The sequence below is a fragment of the Pelodiscus sinensis genome, chromosome 8 (genome assembly GCF_049634645.1).
Source record: "Pelodiscus sinensis isolate JC-2024 chromosome 8, ASM4963464v1, whole genome shotgun sequence".
In the NCBI taxonomy this organism is placed as follows: Eukaryota; Metazoa; Chordata; order Testudines; family Trionychidae; genus Pelodiscus; species Pelodiscus sinensis.
The window spans coordinates 72,241,294-72,254,373 of NC_134718.1; the positions used below are offsets into that span (position 1 = coordinate 72,241,294).

A 13,080-nucleotide genomic window follows, 5' to 3' on the forward strand; every position below is an offset into this window, starting at 1 on the left:
CTCTTTAGAGAGGAGGGAAAGGACTGACTCAACTTCAAGCTCTTGGTTAAACAGAATTAGATTTTGTTAATTGCATTTTCACAGCAACCGGGGAGGCATTTTAGTCCGCAGGGCTACAGCCGCCAGCCCTGCTCCAATGTACAATCTCAGGCGAAATCACATAATGATAGGCTGGTGGGAGGGATAAGAAGGAGAATCAGAAGACCCAAGAATCTCATCTCAACGTTTGGAGACATTAGAATGGAATCAGACTGGAGGGACGCAAACATGACCAATGAGCAGTCTTGGCTTGCAGATGAAGAGGTGACACAAACCAAAGCAAACAGAAGCCGGGCAGTGGCGGCCAACCCTCTAATATACACACTGTCGCTCTGTAAGGGGTCGGGCCCATCCAGCGGGAGACTTTCAAGCAGCAGGTGTAGGACGGAAGGGAGGGGTCCGTGGGACTCTCAGCAATTAGGTGTTCGGCTGATGTCTGATGGGCCTCTCCCTCAGAGCCAGAATCAGTGCTAGCGGCAGGTAAACATCCCAAAGCAAGGGCTGGCTGCATCATTTTAGTTCCATGCCTCCTGCTTTCGCCTCCCCCAGCTCAGGAGGAAAGGAGCAGAGATTACCGGCCTCTCCCCCCCAGGAATGCTCCAGCCACCCCACACTGGAGCAGAAAAGTGACAAACCCACGAAACCCAACCCCCAAATCTGACCTGTGCTATGAAGGAGAGGGCAGTACCAGAGCCAGCAAGCGCCTTGTTGCCCTCACCCAGTAGGGCAATGAAAGGCGGAGAGATTACAGAGCATGATAAGCAGCCTTCTGGAGAGGAGCAGAGCAGTAATTTGGCGGGGGTTGGGGGGTAAATGAGACAACCCTGTGTATTGCTATTAGCCCCTCAATGCTGAGCCTCACTTGCTACATCTGAGCTGCCACCACATGTCAATGCCACTGGGATACTGCGAGGCACCTCTCCCCAAGACTAACGGCACCGCGGGGAAGCAGTTCCTCGATTCTTTTTTCAGTCCAGGGGCCAAGTGCTTCTTTGGATTCTTCTGAAGCCGCACGATGGACAGCCACAATCACAAGGCCAAAGCGGCATGAGGTACGGCAAGTCCAAGGTCGGCTTCACACAATGCTGTTGAGCAGCCCCCCGTTATGGCGTCAAAGTCTCCAATATACAATTTCTATAGAACACATAATGCCAGCCACACACCTTCCGTATAAAGTCTCAAGTTATACGGTTAACAAAGATACTGTCATGGTAACGCCCCCCCCCCCATTTGCTAGTTCTTAGTGAATCCAGGCACTGGATAACAAATTCACTGGTACGTAGGTCCTAGTTTTAAACCAGGGGTTTGTGTAGTCACTATCCTAGAACACAGGGTACGTAGATCGCATGGGAACTAGTCTCTCTCAGCACAAGGCAGATGCACTTCCCAGAGGTCCTGGAGAACTTGGTCATCCCCTCCCAGCACGTGATACTTACCTGGGATGCAGGTGAGGAGACAATGCGACCATCTTCCTCCCTCCCCCATGCTGCCATCTAACCCCTCCACCCCCAGCCTGGTGGCTGAGATCAAGTGAAGCACTATTGCAACCAAAGGGCACTGATCCACTTTCCTTTGAGCTGTTTTCAAACAGAGCACAGCTCCCTGCAACACCCGCGCCAAGGCCGAACCCCCGCCTGCTCAAGCACTTGGCCCCCGAGGGGTTCGGAGCAGCAATGGGGAGATCTTTGTGGGTTCTCCTGGGAGCCATTCACCTTTTCCCTTCCCACCATGCCTTCTCCCCAGGAAAGGTGAATGCCAAGGGGATAGTCCTAGGAAGAGGAGTCTGGAGGAGGTGTGTGTGTGTGTGTGTGTGTAGGGGGGGGGAATCTGGAGCCAGGTTACACTTGGATTGCTACATATACGGAAACAATACTGGGCCCCACACAGCCCTAAGCAGTCCTTGGGGAAAGGCTTCTCGCCATGCAGGGATGTTGGGCTGCAGACAAGTGGCAAGGAAAATGACGCGGGCCCTGCAAACTCTCCCGTGAGCAGGGTGTGCAGACGGGAGCAGTGATTCGCTCAGTCCACCTCCCACTCAGAGTTCACGTGCTGCACCCGATCTCCACGGCCCCAGAGTCCGTCTTGTTTGGAGAGAGATTCTCACGCGAAAGCAAGAACATCCCTTAGCTCTTGACAGAGATTTGGCAACGCACAGAATGTAAAGTCATGATTACATCAGAGTCAGCTTCCTTTCAGTCCAACAGGAATGTCAAAGTTAATTCACGGATGTGCATTTACGGCATTAGTGTGGAAGCCTCCTTTCAGAGACCTCTTGTGCAAAAACGGTGTCAACACCAGCAACCGAGGGGACATGCCCTCCTGCCTCCCCCAGTCCACCAACAAACTGGCTGAATTCTGCCCCTCGGGCTGCGCTTTGACGCTGGTGGAAGGAGGAAACAAGCCAGGCCACAGGAGTCAAGGCTGAAAGATGCTGGATCCTTTCTACAATCAAAGCCTTGCAAAGGATCAAGGACTGAAGTCAAGTCCAATGGCTCCCGAAGTCCAGCGAAGTCAAGTTCAATGGTGCCTTGATTTAGGACAGTGACTGATGGACAGCTCTGTCCTGGGCGTGCCCGGCACCGGGTTGTAGCTTTGAGCACCCCTGAATTTGGAGAGCCAAGCGGAGACTTCCACGGCTCTCCCTCTGCCCTGGGGGAAGCTAATGGCACAGGAGCAGCTCTTGAAGCCTGTCGATCCCACTGCAAATATGGGTCCAAGACTTGTAACTAGATCTTGAGTGGGGTGCGTCTTCCCTCTGCTTGCCAAGGGGCCTGCCACATGGGATGCCCATCTCAGCTGTGCCCCCTTCACACTGCAGCAGTAAAAGCCCATCTCCTAGAGCAGAGAGGGTTTTCCACAGGGACGGGCAGGAGGCCTTGTTCCTGAAGCCAATTCAGGGGCGCTCCTGTCCCCGCCCCCCAAGGCTGCCCATTTGCCAAAGTCACACTGTGACCAACTAGCTTTATGAAAGTGACTTCACCTTCTCTCACCACACTGGGAAGGCTGATGGGAAATGACGTAAGGACAGCTTGGAGAGACGGGAATCCGCCCGCAGACAGACAGGAGTTACTCGCCTTCGGGAGAACGTGGCTTCTGCGGTTTGTGTTAGAGGGGAACAAAGCTTTTCAAAAATGCCACAAAAGAGCATGAAAGCCAGAAATCCCATCACCACCCTACAGAGACCCCTCAGTGCGATTCCTGCCCTCCCTCAGCGGGTCTGACAGGAAGCACACTGCAGCCCCGGGGTACCACGGAATGCAGCGCTTTCAGCAATGGGGCAGTCGGTAACGTCAGGTGCAATGGCAGTTTCAATAAAAGGGCCGGAGCAAGGAAACAGCTCCCTCCTCTCCAGGGGCTGGCGTCGTAACGTTTCCTCCCTCCGCTCCGGCAGAAAAGGTGCAATGTCAGCAGCCCTCCTGGAGCCAGCTACAGGGAGACTCCTGGGGCCAGTGGAGCAGGCGCTGGACAGAACCTGTGCTGCCAGCTCTGTCCAAGGCACGAGTGGCCGACAGGTGGGACAGAAAATGCCGACAGAGGCAACAGGCACAACATTTAAAAGGAAGAAGCAGCAGCATTTTTTAAAAATACAAGGCTAAAAAGTGCAGGAGTTTCAAGGCTGAATTTCCCAGTCTCATGGTCCCACATGCTAATACCAGGCATGGAACTGCCATGCTCTCCAGAAGGGAACTTGTGCCTTCTGGGGGAGGGCCAGGGACTGCCTTTCCTCGGCCCATCTCTCCTGGAGGGGCACAGAAGGCCCTTCTCAGAGGATGCTTCCCAAGGCCTGAGGAAAATGGGACAAACCCCGGACACCCTGGCTTCCCGCAAGGAGCTGCTGCCGTGAAACACTGCACCTGCTCAGAATGTGTTTAAGCGACTAACACTTGTCTCAACCACAGAGAAGGTGCTTCCGCCCTCGGCTAAGGGAAGAGGGAGGCAGCGCTGACACCACAGATTCTGGAAGGGGGCTTTGCTTTTAAACTCAGCCAGACAGAGCTTATCGGAGAGTAAAGGAAAGAAAATGGTTACGTAACAATCACGCCCGGGTGCTCTTTGAGCAGCACAGACTGAAATTCAACAGAGAAGCCACTAGGCAGCATTTGTTCAGATATTAATACTGCTGTCACGTGTTCTTTAAGACACCGCTAAAGAGGGGGAGAGGTTTGTTTGGGTGGGGGAGCCTTGGTTCTTCAAAGATCCAGCTCTAGGGTAAAGTACGCCACAGATGCTGCATTTTGGGGGTTACAATATACAACACGGTGAAGTCCCAGTGACGGCATTTTCCCTCCATGCTGAGGCCACGCTCCGGGATGTCTGTGATGGACAGGTGGAGTGCAGTCCTGGAGGACGCTACCATGGACAGATGGAGGAACAGTGGACAAAAGGGAAGGAAATACAGCAGCTCCTAGAAAAGTGGAGAATTGCCTGGAGACTAACTTCTCCAATCCCTGAAGTGCAATACGCTCCCTCAAACTCCCTGCACAAAACACGGATCTACCTCGTAGTGGAAGTTCTTCGTCAGTCTTTGAGGAGACCAGCAAGGTCCTGACTCCACCAGGAAATCCATCTTGCAATGGCAAAAGTTTCAGATCCTTCTGGAGGATTTGCTTTGGGCATTGCTGTAGCAGCATCTTTTATCTTACCACGAACAACAATTTTGGGACAATGGTTTGTCCTAAATTCTCTCCCAGTTATTATTTAACATGCACTGCGAATATGCTTTGGTTACAGTATGTTAGCATCTGAGGTTTGACATTTTGGGCTTCACATTTTCAGTACAGCAGGGAAGGCAGGGAACTTGACCATGTGATTCCCAGTAACATTAATGCAAATCCCAGGGGAACAAAGATTGCCCAGTATACAATTAGAGAAATTTATCCCGGTGTGTAATTTGATGAGACTGCAGTTTTGTCAATTAAAAACCCATCTTCGTATTCAAAACACACAACATCTGTGGAGGTTAAAAACTGTAAATGTAACAATTTTTTTGTTTGTTTTACAAGGAACCATCTGAAATATCAGTTATTATGAACGCATGCAGCCAAAACAACCACCCCTTCCCTGAAGGTCATTTGGGGAGAAAATAATGCCCATTCCCCCAAACTTCCATCCCGCTAAGCTACAAGTTCCTTAACGGCTCATCCATTCTTTGTTCTCAGGACACAAATACATATGGGTACCAGTTGCTGTTTTAACAATAGGGCAACGGACAGGACCAAAAGGAGGGATGGAAACAGGTCTATGACACTGGAGCTGATTCACAAAGTCACAACAGAGCCTATTTGGGGGAGGGAAGAGACAGCAACAATTTAAAACTCTGCAAAATTCTTTTTAAAAACATGATCTTGAAAAAATAATCAGAGCAGTTTGAAAAACTTCTCTGCGCACGTCTAGGAAGGAGGGAAAACCAATGAAGATCAAAGATACGGCTGAAAAAATAAACACGATTCTACTTTGCGAGGAAGAATTCCATCGTTCTCCCAGGGGCACTCACCAAGCCCACGGTTTGTTTGGTTTTTTGTTTGCTGTGTTCTCATTTCTTCCAATTTCTTCCTCTTTTGCTCCCAAGAAGGGCGCTAAGTCTTTGGTCTCAGAACACTGGATGCAGCACGGCATTGCAAGCACATACTAAGAGCGTTTGCAGTCAAGAAGAGCAAAGACTGGTCCTGCTGAAGTGATGGGTAGAAAAGGGATGCAGATTGTTAGCTCCTAGATGGAGCCTTCACTGAGCATACTGTGATTGGACTTGTTGTGTGTCACGCAGTTCTGTTCATTCAGCAGGTTCGCCGTCTCATCCGGCAAACCGTCATGCAGTTCCGTAAGAGTCAGTTCGATTTTAGTGTTTTCACTGTCCGAGGACTGTGGTGTCTTGTCCATCCGGGATGCCATCAGGGCATTTTGGTACTGTTGTCTTGAGATCTATTTCATGCACACAAGAGGGATGGGGGTGGGGAACACATGCACACACACAAAAAGACACAATAACACTTTGGTTTCTATCTGGTGTCCTATAGGACACACTATGAACACAAACTCTCTCCTCTTGCCAAGTTCTCCTTTTAATCCTGATTTTCATGGGATCATCCCGATAAACCTACCAGGATAACACAGAACCCTGACTTAGTATCACAAAGTGGTGACAATTCAATGTGACAACACAGTGATGATGTGGTTCCATCCTGTCTCAGTGTTGTGATGCATGGATTGGTCTCACTGGATATACCCTTAAAAGGCTCCAAAGGACTTCCAGTTACTCCTAGCTAAAAGCCATTGATGTTGTGATGAAAATATTTAAGGCCTCATCCAAAGCCCATTGAAGTCCACGGGAGTCTTTTCCGTGACTTTAATGAGTTTGGGATCAGATTCTTAGAGCCCTCTGTATGAAGTGAATCAAACACGTGTTACAATTCAGTTGCAGTTCAGCAATTCATGGCCTCACATGCAGCATGGGCCAAATCCAGAAGTCCTGGGATCTATATAGGGCCAACATCAAATTAGCGATCTGAAATGTATCTGAAGTTAGCTGGGTTTCTAGGAAGCTAACTGGAACTTCGGTTTGTTACACTGGAGTCAGCATGTAGGTTAAATTAAATTAATGGAGATTCCTAGAACTGGAAGGGACCTTGAAAGGTCATCGAGTCCAGTCCCCTGCCTACACAGTAGGACCAAGTACCACCCCTGACGAATTTTTGCCCCAAATCCCTAAATGGCCTCCACAAGGATTAAACTCACAACCCTGGGTTTAGCAGGCCAATGCTCAAACCACTGAGCTATCCCTCCAGTACCTTGCTACCCTACCTGATGCTCCAGAGGAAATCAAACCCACTACGCTCATACGATCCCTGACAGTAGTGCCATGCTATACAAGGGGAAGTAGGGAACACCCTCCTGAAAACAGCAAGCAATCCCCTTGCACTGCACTGGATTCACCTTCCCAGTTACATCAGCATGCTGCTGTCTGCAATGACGTCCGTGTATGGATAACTCCAAGTTCTGAGCAGCAACAACGGATTGACAAGGGGGTTGGGAACGTGGAGGTGGGAAAGGAGTTTTGCTTCTCACTAGGGTTGTAGCTCACAGACCAATGTCAAGGCATGGCCCTCGATACAAAAGAATCTCTAAAACGAGACTAACACTGAGCACTCAGTTCACCCTGGCCAGTATTAAACCCTTACTGATGTAAACCTGTAAGACTCACTGCATCAGGTGTTTGGGGCATGGGTCTATGGGAAAACAACATCATTAGTAAATCTTATTTCCAGTAGATCTGGGATCATAACCCACATCTCCACCATTACAAAGATTTGTTTTATTCACTCCCTCCAAGAGTTTTCGAACTCTGATTAACTTACTCTAAGATAAAGCACTGTTCAAGCTATGTCTTACAAAGAAAAGTGAAGTGTAAGTAAATGGCTTTGTATAAAGGAAGCACCATGATCATTCCGGGACAATGGGACACCAGCTTCCCTAATTTAAAGTGGAACTGCAGTTGGGTTTGAATTTCCAATTCCACCACACTGATCTGCTCGTCCCGCAGGATCGATGAATGTTTTGGCACCGGGCCTGCTTATCGTGATGGGATGCAGAGAGCAGAAGAACAGAGCAATATGCACGTGCCCAGCGGCGCTTAGTGCGAGAGGTGGGCCTGACATGGGAAGTCCGGATACAGGGACGAAGTCAAGACTTGGCCAAAGTTGAGGAAGGGAGACAAGCTGGGGGAGAGTTTGCATCCCAAATGACATTCTGGGCCAATTTTTGGTTATAAATTAATTAATTGCAGCCATCACAAAATTGTTCTCTCTTAGAAGAAGGACCCTGTTAACTAATGAGACCTGATTCAGATTGCTCAAAAAGCTTTACAAAACATCGCAGCAAGAGACAGGCTTTCAAGACTAACTCCAATGGAAAAGATATTTTATATAAAGCTTCCTCTGAAGTGCTGATAACCAGAAAATGAAGTGACCAGTCCAATTGCACTATCCAAACAGCAGTGGAAGAAAATCAACAAACGGCAGAAACAGGGGAAACACACAGTTTAAATGATTGCTGCTTTCATAATTCTAGTTCAGTGGTCCCCAACCTTTTGGGGCTGCCGGGCGCCCGGGGGCGGGGCCGCACATGCAGCATGTGCCCGGGGTGCAAGAATGGCTTGGGCCAGCCCTGGTCACTCAGTAGGCGCACACAAATGCCATGGTGCCCGCGGGCACTACGTTGGGGACCACTGTTCTAGTTGCTCTGTGCCAATCTGTTATGGCCTGGAGTTACAATCTCCCTCCCCCTGCCTCTCAGCTCTGCAAGGTAGCGCAGTTTTTCTGAGAGGGAAGCCCTGTTCTCTCTTTTCCTACCTTGACAAATTGAATATCTGAGAGTGCTTTCACTGAGTAGTCTGGGACGTACACCTGAAGGAAAGATGCATTCAGCTGGTTGTTGCTGCTCCCCAATGTTGGTGTCACTGCTTCGATACGATCACCTCGATTCAGAGAGTCTGAATGATTCAAGCCACAGGGACGGGGGGGTGACTTGTTTTCACCTGAAGAATGGGAAAGAAGAGAGGAGAACTTTTCAACCAGTTTGGAAGTGTTTAATTCTAAGTTCTCGGAGACATTTGTTAACCAAGGATATAGCATAGAAGATGCTTGACAACTTACGTTCTCAAGCTCAACCTGGCTTGTTATGAAGCTCTCACTGAGTAGCTAGTGCACCCAAGTTACAGATCTCACTCTCAGACATCACGGTGAAAGCCTCTTTGCACTGACTTAGCAACCAGCAGAACAGCATCTCACCCAGAGCCTTTCCACAAAGCAGCTTTGATCTTACAAGGTTTCACCGTGCGCTTAGCATTGCCTCCTTCACTTACTCACACAGCTCTTAATGCCCTTATGGCGAGCAGACACAGATCAGCCTTGTGGGCTGCACAGCTCACTCCCTGCATCAGCCGCATGGAGACGCAAACCATGCCTGCCATCCCCGCAGTTACCAATTGCTTTTAAAATCCGGCGGCTATTTTACGTCTTATTTCAAAACAGCAAGGAGGAAAATTCTGAGCAATGGGCAATTTTGTGCTGCAACTTCCATCAGCAGGGTAATCAGTATAACCTCTAGAGGCAAGGAGACAGATTTCTGTCAGCCCTCCATGCAGATGCCTCTCAGTATCTTTCTTCACAGAAAGCAGTCTGACCATACGCTGTCATTCGGCCAACAGACTAACTCAGTCCATCTCTGCTTTCCCACACTGATGCACAACATGCATATCTGTGTGGCAAGATGAGCAGCTCGCTAGTGTTTGGGAGAAAGTTTTTTTGCCTGAAGTAGCTTCAGTACCTGTGTGAATCTGACCTGAAATCCTTGTTCACCAAGGATATGGACGATATTTGAAATATATGGCAGCAAAAAGGAGTGGAAAGAGTGCATGTGCGAAATACATGGAGTGGCTGGAGACAGAGGACAGAACAAGAACAGCAAATATGCAAGGGAGAGCACAAAAAGTAAGGGACACAAAATATGGGTGAAAGTGAGGAAGACAGGCAAGCAGCTGGGGATGTGCAGAGTTCGGGGGAGTTGGGAGGTGTGTATGAAGAAATGAGGAAACAAAGCATGAGACAGAGAGAAACTCCGCAGGTCCATGCTCTCTGAAGACTAGCACATTCCCTTGCGTTAGCTTGGATCTAGAAAGTAAATTCCTACAGAAAGGATTCAATGGCAAATCCCACAAGCGTAACAGTAAAGTACACATTTGGGATTAACACAACGGGACCATTTTCAGAATGCCCCAATACGACAGCTGAGAATCCTGGTATGGTCACTACATGTTCACAACACACCTGTCTGTGAGCTGCACCGTAAGTTGCTCTAGCAAGCAGAGTTACCATATGAATTCACTTCAGGGGGTATATTCTCCCCACATTTATTATTTTCCATTTTTTTCTTTCCATTGGAAAAAGCTAGGAAAAAATGTCTGGCATTTATATCAGAAACGGTTTGCACGTGCAAGGGATACATTTCAACTGTAAAATGGAAAAATGAAAAAAAGATGACCTGGGAACAGCAAAATCATTGAGCAAAAAAGATAATCAAAGCTGCAGAGTTTCAAGAAAAAAAATAAAGCCATCAAACAGTTTAATTAAAGAAAGATTAAACTGCTTTCCTTTCCATTTTAGCCGCTGGAAACTTTAACTGTGCCTGAAAAAAATCCCCTGCAGGGCAATCACCTGTAGTTTGTTTGGAATGCATGTAATACTAATTTCAGGACAGAGGGTAAAAAATGGCAGAAAATTAAAGAGAGAGAGGAAAAGCCCAGGGAGTAGAAGCCACAAACACCAAAAGTTCAGGAAATGCCCGGTGAGAGCTCCGTTTGGTCTGTTCATTGAAGTTTGGAGGAAAGGGGGTGGTTTTGGTTTTTTAGGCGCACACGTATTTTCCTGTTCATATTCTGTTTAGCGGTACAGCAAGACAGTGGCATTAACATGAACAAGGTAAATTCAGTGGAAAACAAAATTGCAGCATGGCTCAGCATCTGCTGAGGAACAGTCATTCCCGTACATTCTGCCATTTACTGCGTTATTTCCATTCCTCCCTGTTTCTAATCATTCCAAATGCTCCTAACAAGTTCTTGGTAGCCCAATACATTCCATCCTTGGTCTCAGTCCTCAAGTGAAATGTTTTGGGGGAAGGTTAAGCATAATCTGTTAAGTCATTTGAGTGATGCATGGTTTTAAAACAAACAAAACACCCCATCCCCACGTTTCCATAGATCACATGCACACATTATGTGTATGAATAACTTCAATACCAGTATGGGCAAAACTATCAAATTTGGCTTTATTTACAAGTCTCCATGGAAATCTGTGAAATAAATCAATTTTGAAGATGACAGAGTCTTTGAGCACATGAAACAGGATACTCGGTGTGTGAACAATGTAATTTGAAATTTTGTTTGGAGATTCAACACCTCTTTTGAAGTTAAATTTTATTTGCTTAGAAGTTCATTTGAATGCTTTCCTCCATTTTAGCTCCATCTTCTGTGGAATTAAGATGTTTTGTATATGAGCCCAGGCTAGGTATCAGATTTTTTAAAATAGAAATCACCCTGATAGCATATCCATATGGGAGGGAGATAAACAAGGACCTTTTCATTATATTCTCTTCAAAAAGGTAGTGCTTTTATTTCACTTTGATGTGTCTGTAAGTGTGCTACTATTTATTCACTAGCCAATTAGCCCATCATAAGACGGGATTTTCAGGTCTTTCCTCCATGTCAGTCTTCTCTCCTGAACCTCCGGTCTCTCCCTCCGTCTCTCTCTCTCTCCTCCTCCTGTCTCCCCCCCCCCCCTGCTCTCAGTTCTCCTCCGCCTCCTGCCTCTCCCTCCGTCTCTCTCTTTCTCTTCTCCTCCCTCTCTTGCCTCTCACTCGGGGGACTGTGGAGCCCAAATGGCCGTTTGGGCTCCGCACTCCCCGTGCTGCATGGGGGGGCGTAGAGCCCAAACGGTCGCTTGCGCCACTTGCTCCCACGCGGTGGCCCGGCTGAGCGGCGCTGAAGTCAGCTGAGCACCACGGTGGGAGGCGAAGGGGGCGGGATGGTGATGTTCACGGCCAGGGGGTGGGGCCTGGAGCCACTGTCACGCTGCACATCACCGCCCCGCTCCTCCTTTTCCTCCCGCCGTGGCGCTCGGCTGACTTCTGCGCCGCTCAGCCGGGCCGCCATGGGGGAGAAAGTGGCGCAAGAGGCATTTGGGCTCTGCACGCCCCATGCAGCACGGGCCACCCAGAGGGAACAGCCAGCATTTCATCAACAGCGCCGCCCATAGGGAACAGCCAGCATTTCAGCGTTACAGACTCTCAGACATTGGGCTACTATATATATGATAACTGAAAGTTTAGGATGCTTACCTGTCAGGTATGTCTCTTGGTTGAACTTCTCTCTAACAAGTAAAGGAGTTAGACAAATACAGACTGCAACTGGCTTTTTATGAGGTCAGTGCAGACACAAGAATGGTGAAAAAGAAGCATGCGGATTTACCTGGAGAACCTGCTGCTAATAATTCTGTTCTGCTGACAACAAACGTACGAGACAGGGACAAGGGAACTAGAAGAGGGAGAGAAAAAGGGTGAGATCACGAGTGGAAAGAAAACAGCTCTCCACACTTGCCAAGGGAAAGAGTTAGTTCATACTCTTTGGAGAAACCAGAAGCACCAATCAATTGCAGAAAAGAAAAGGGGGAAAAAAGCCGATCAGACAATTTGTAGGAATAATTACAAATAAATAAATCCGCAAAACTGCATACATTCTGCTTGGTAATCCGACCTGCCATTCAGTCCAGAGATCTCGACTGACATTTCAAGACTCAGTCATTTAAAAGTAGTATGCAATGCAAAAGCAGTAACCACTTTAGCCCAAGAGATGAAGAATAAAAATGAAAATGAAAGTCATCTTGGGGGAAGGCCCAACTGGGGTAGCTAAATGGAGAAACAAAAAAAGGGTAGATTTCACCACTCTCAAAATTATTTTTATCAGACCATCAAAATGAGCCTGTAATTTGCCATTTTATGGTGAAGAATATCAGAACAGCCAGACTTGATTTGGCCAACAGTCCAGCTAGCCCAGTATCCTCAGCAGTGGCCAACATAAATGGTTCAGAGGGAATGACCAGAACAATTGATCATCATGTAGTCCATCCCCTGTCGCTGTTGCCCATACCCAGCTTCCGGAAAACAGAGGCTAAGAACACTTCAGAGCATGGTTTTGAATCCCTACCCATTCTGGCTAATAGCCAGTGATAGATATATCATCCATAAACATACCTAGTGCTTTTTTAAACCCCATTATAGTCTAGGCCTTCACAACATCCTCTGGCAAGGAGTTCCACAGGTTGACTGTGCATTGTGTGAAGAAATACTTCCTTTCATTTGTTTTAAACTTACTACCTATTCATTTCAATTGGCGACCCCTAGTTCTTGTGTTATGAGGAATTACACATCCCCATTCACTTTTTCAATGCTAGTGATAATTTTACAGTCACTTTATGGACATTTAACCCTCAGAAC

General features: G+C 47.8%; 1 protein-coding gene across 3 annotated transcripts in view; it reads right to left on the reverse strand.

Annotated features, from left to right (window-relative positions):
- CNNM2 (cyclin and CBS domain divalent metal cation transport mediator 2) overlaps window positions 1–13,080 on the reverse strand; it is a 227,859-nt gene that overhangs the window by 17,214 nt on the left and 197,565 nt on the right. The window contains exons 6-8 of one of the 3 annotated variants that reach the window (XM_006120865.3): window positions 12,056–12,121; window positions 8,385–8,569; window positions 5,016–5,958 (exon numbers count right to left, since the gene is read on the reverse strand). In XM_006120865.3, coding sequence (XP_006120927.3) covers window positions 5,749–5,958; window positions 8,385–8,569; window positions 12,056–12,121 — 461 coding nt within the window. In that variant the 3' untranslated portion in view covers window positions 5,016–5,748. Of the gene's footprint in view, window positions 1–5,015; window positions 5,959–8,384; window positions 8,570–12,055; window positions 12,122–13,080 lie in introns of those variants that run through there. The other 2 variants (XM_075935558.1, XM_075935556.1) reach the window with 2 other exon arrangements.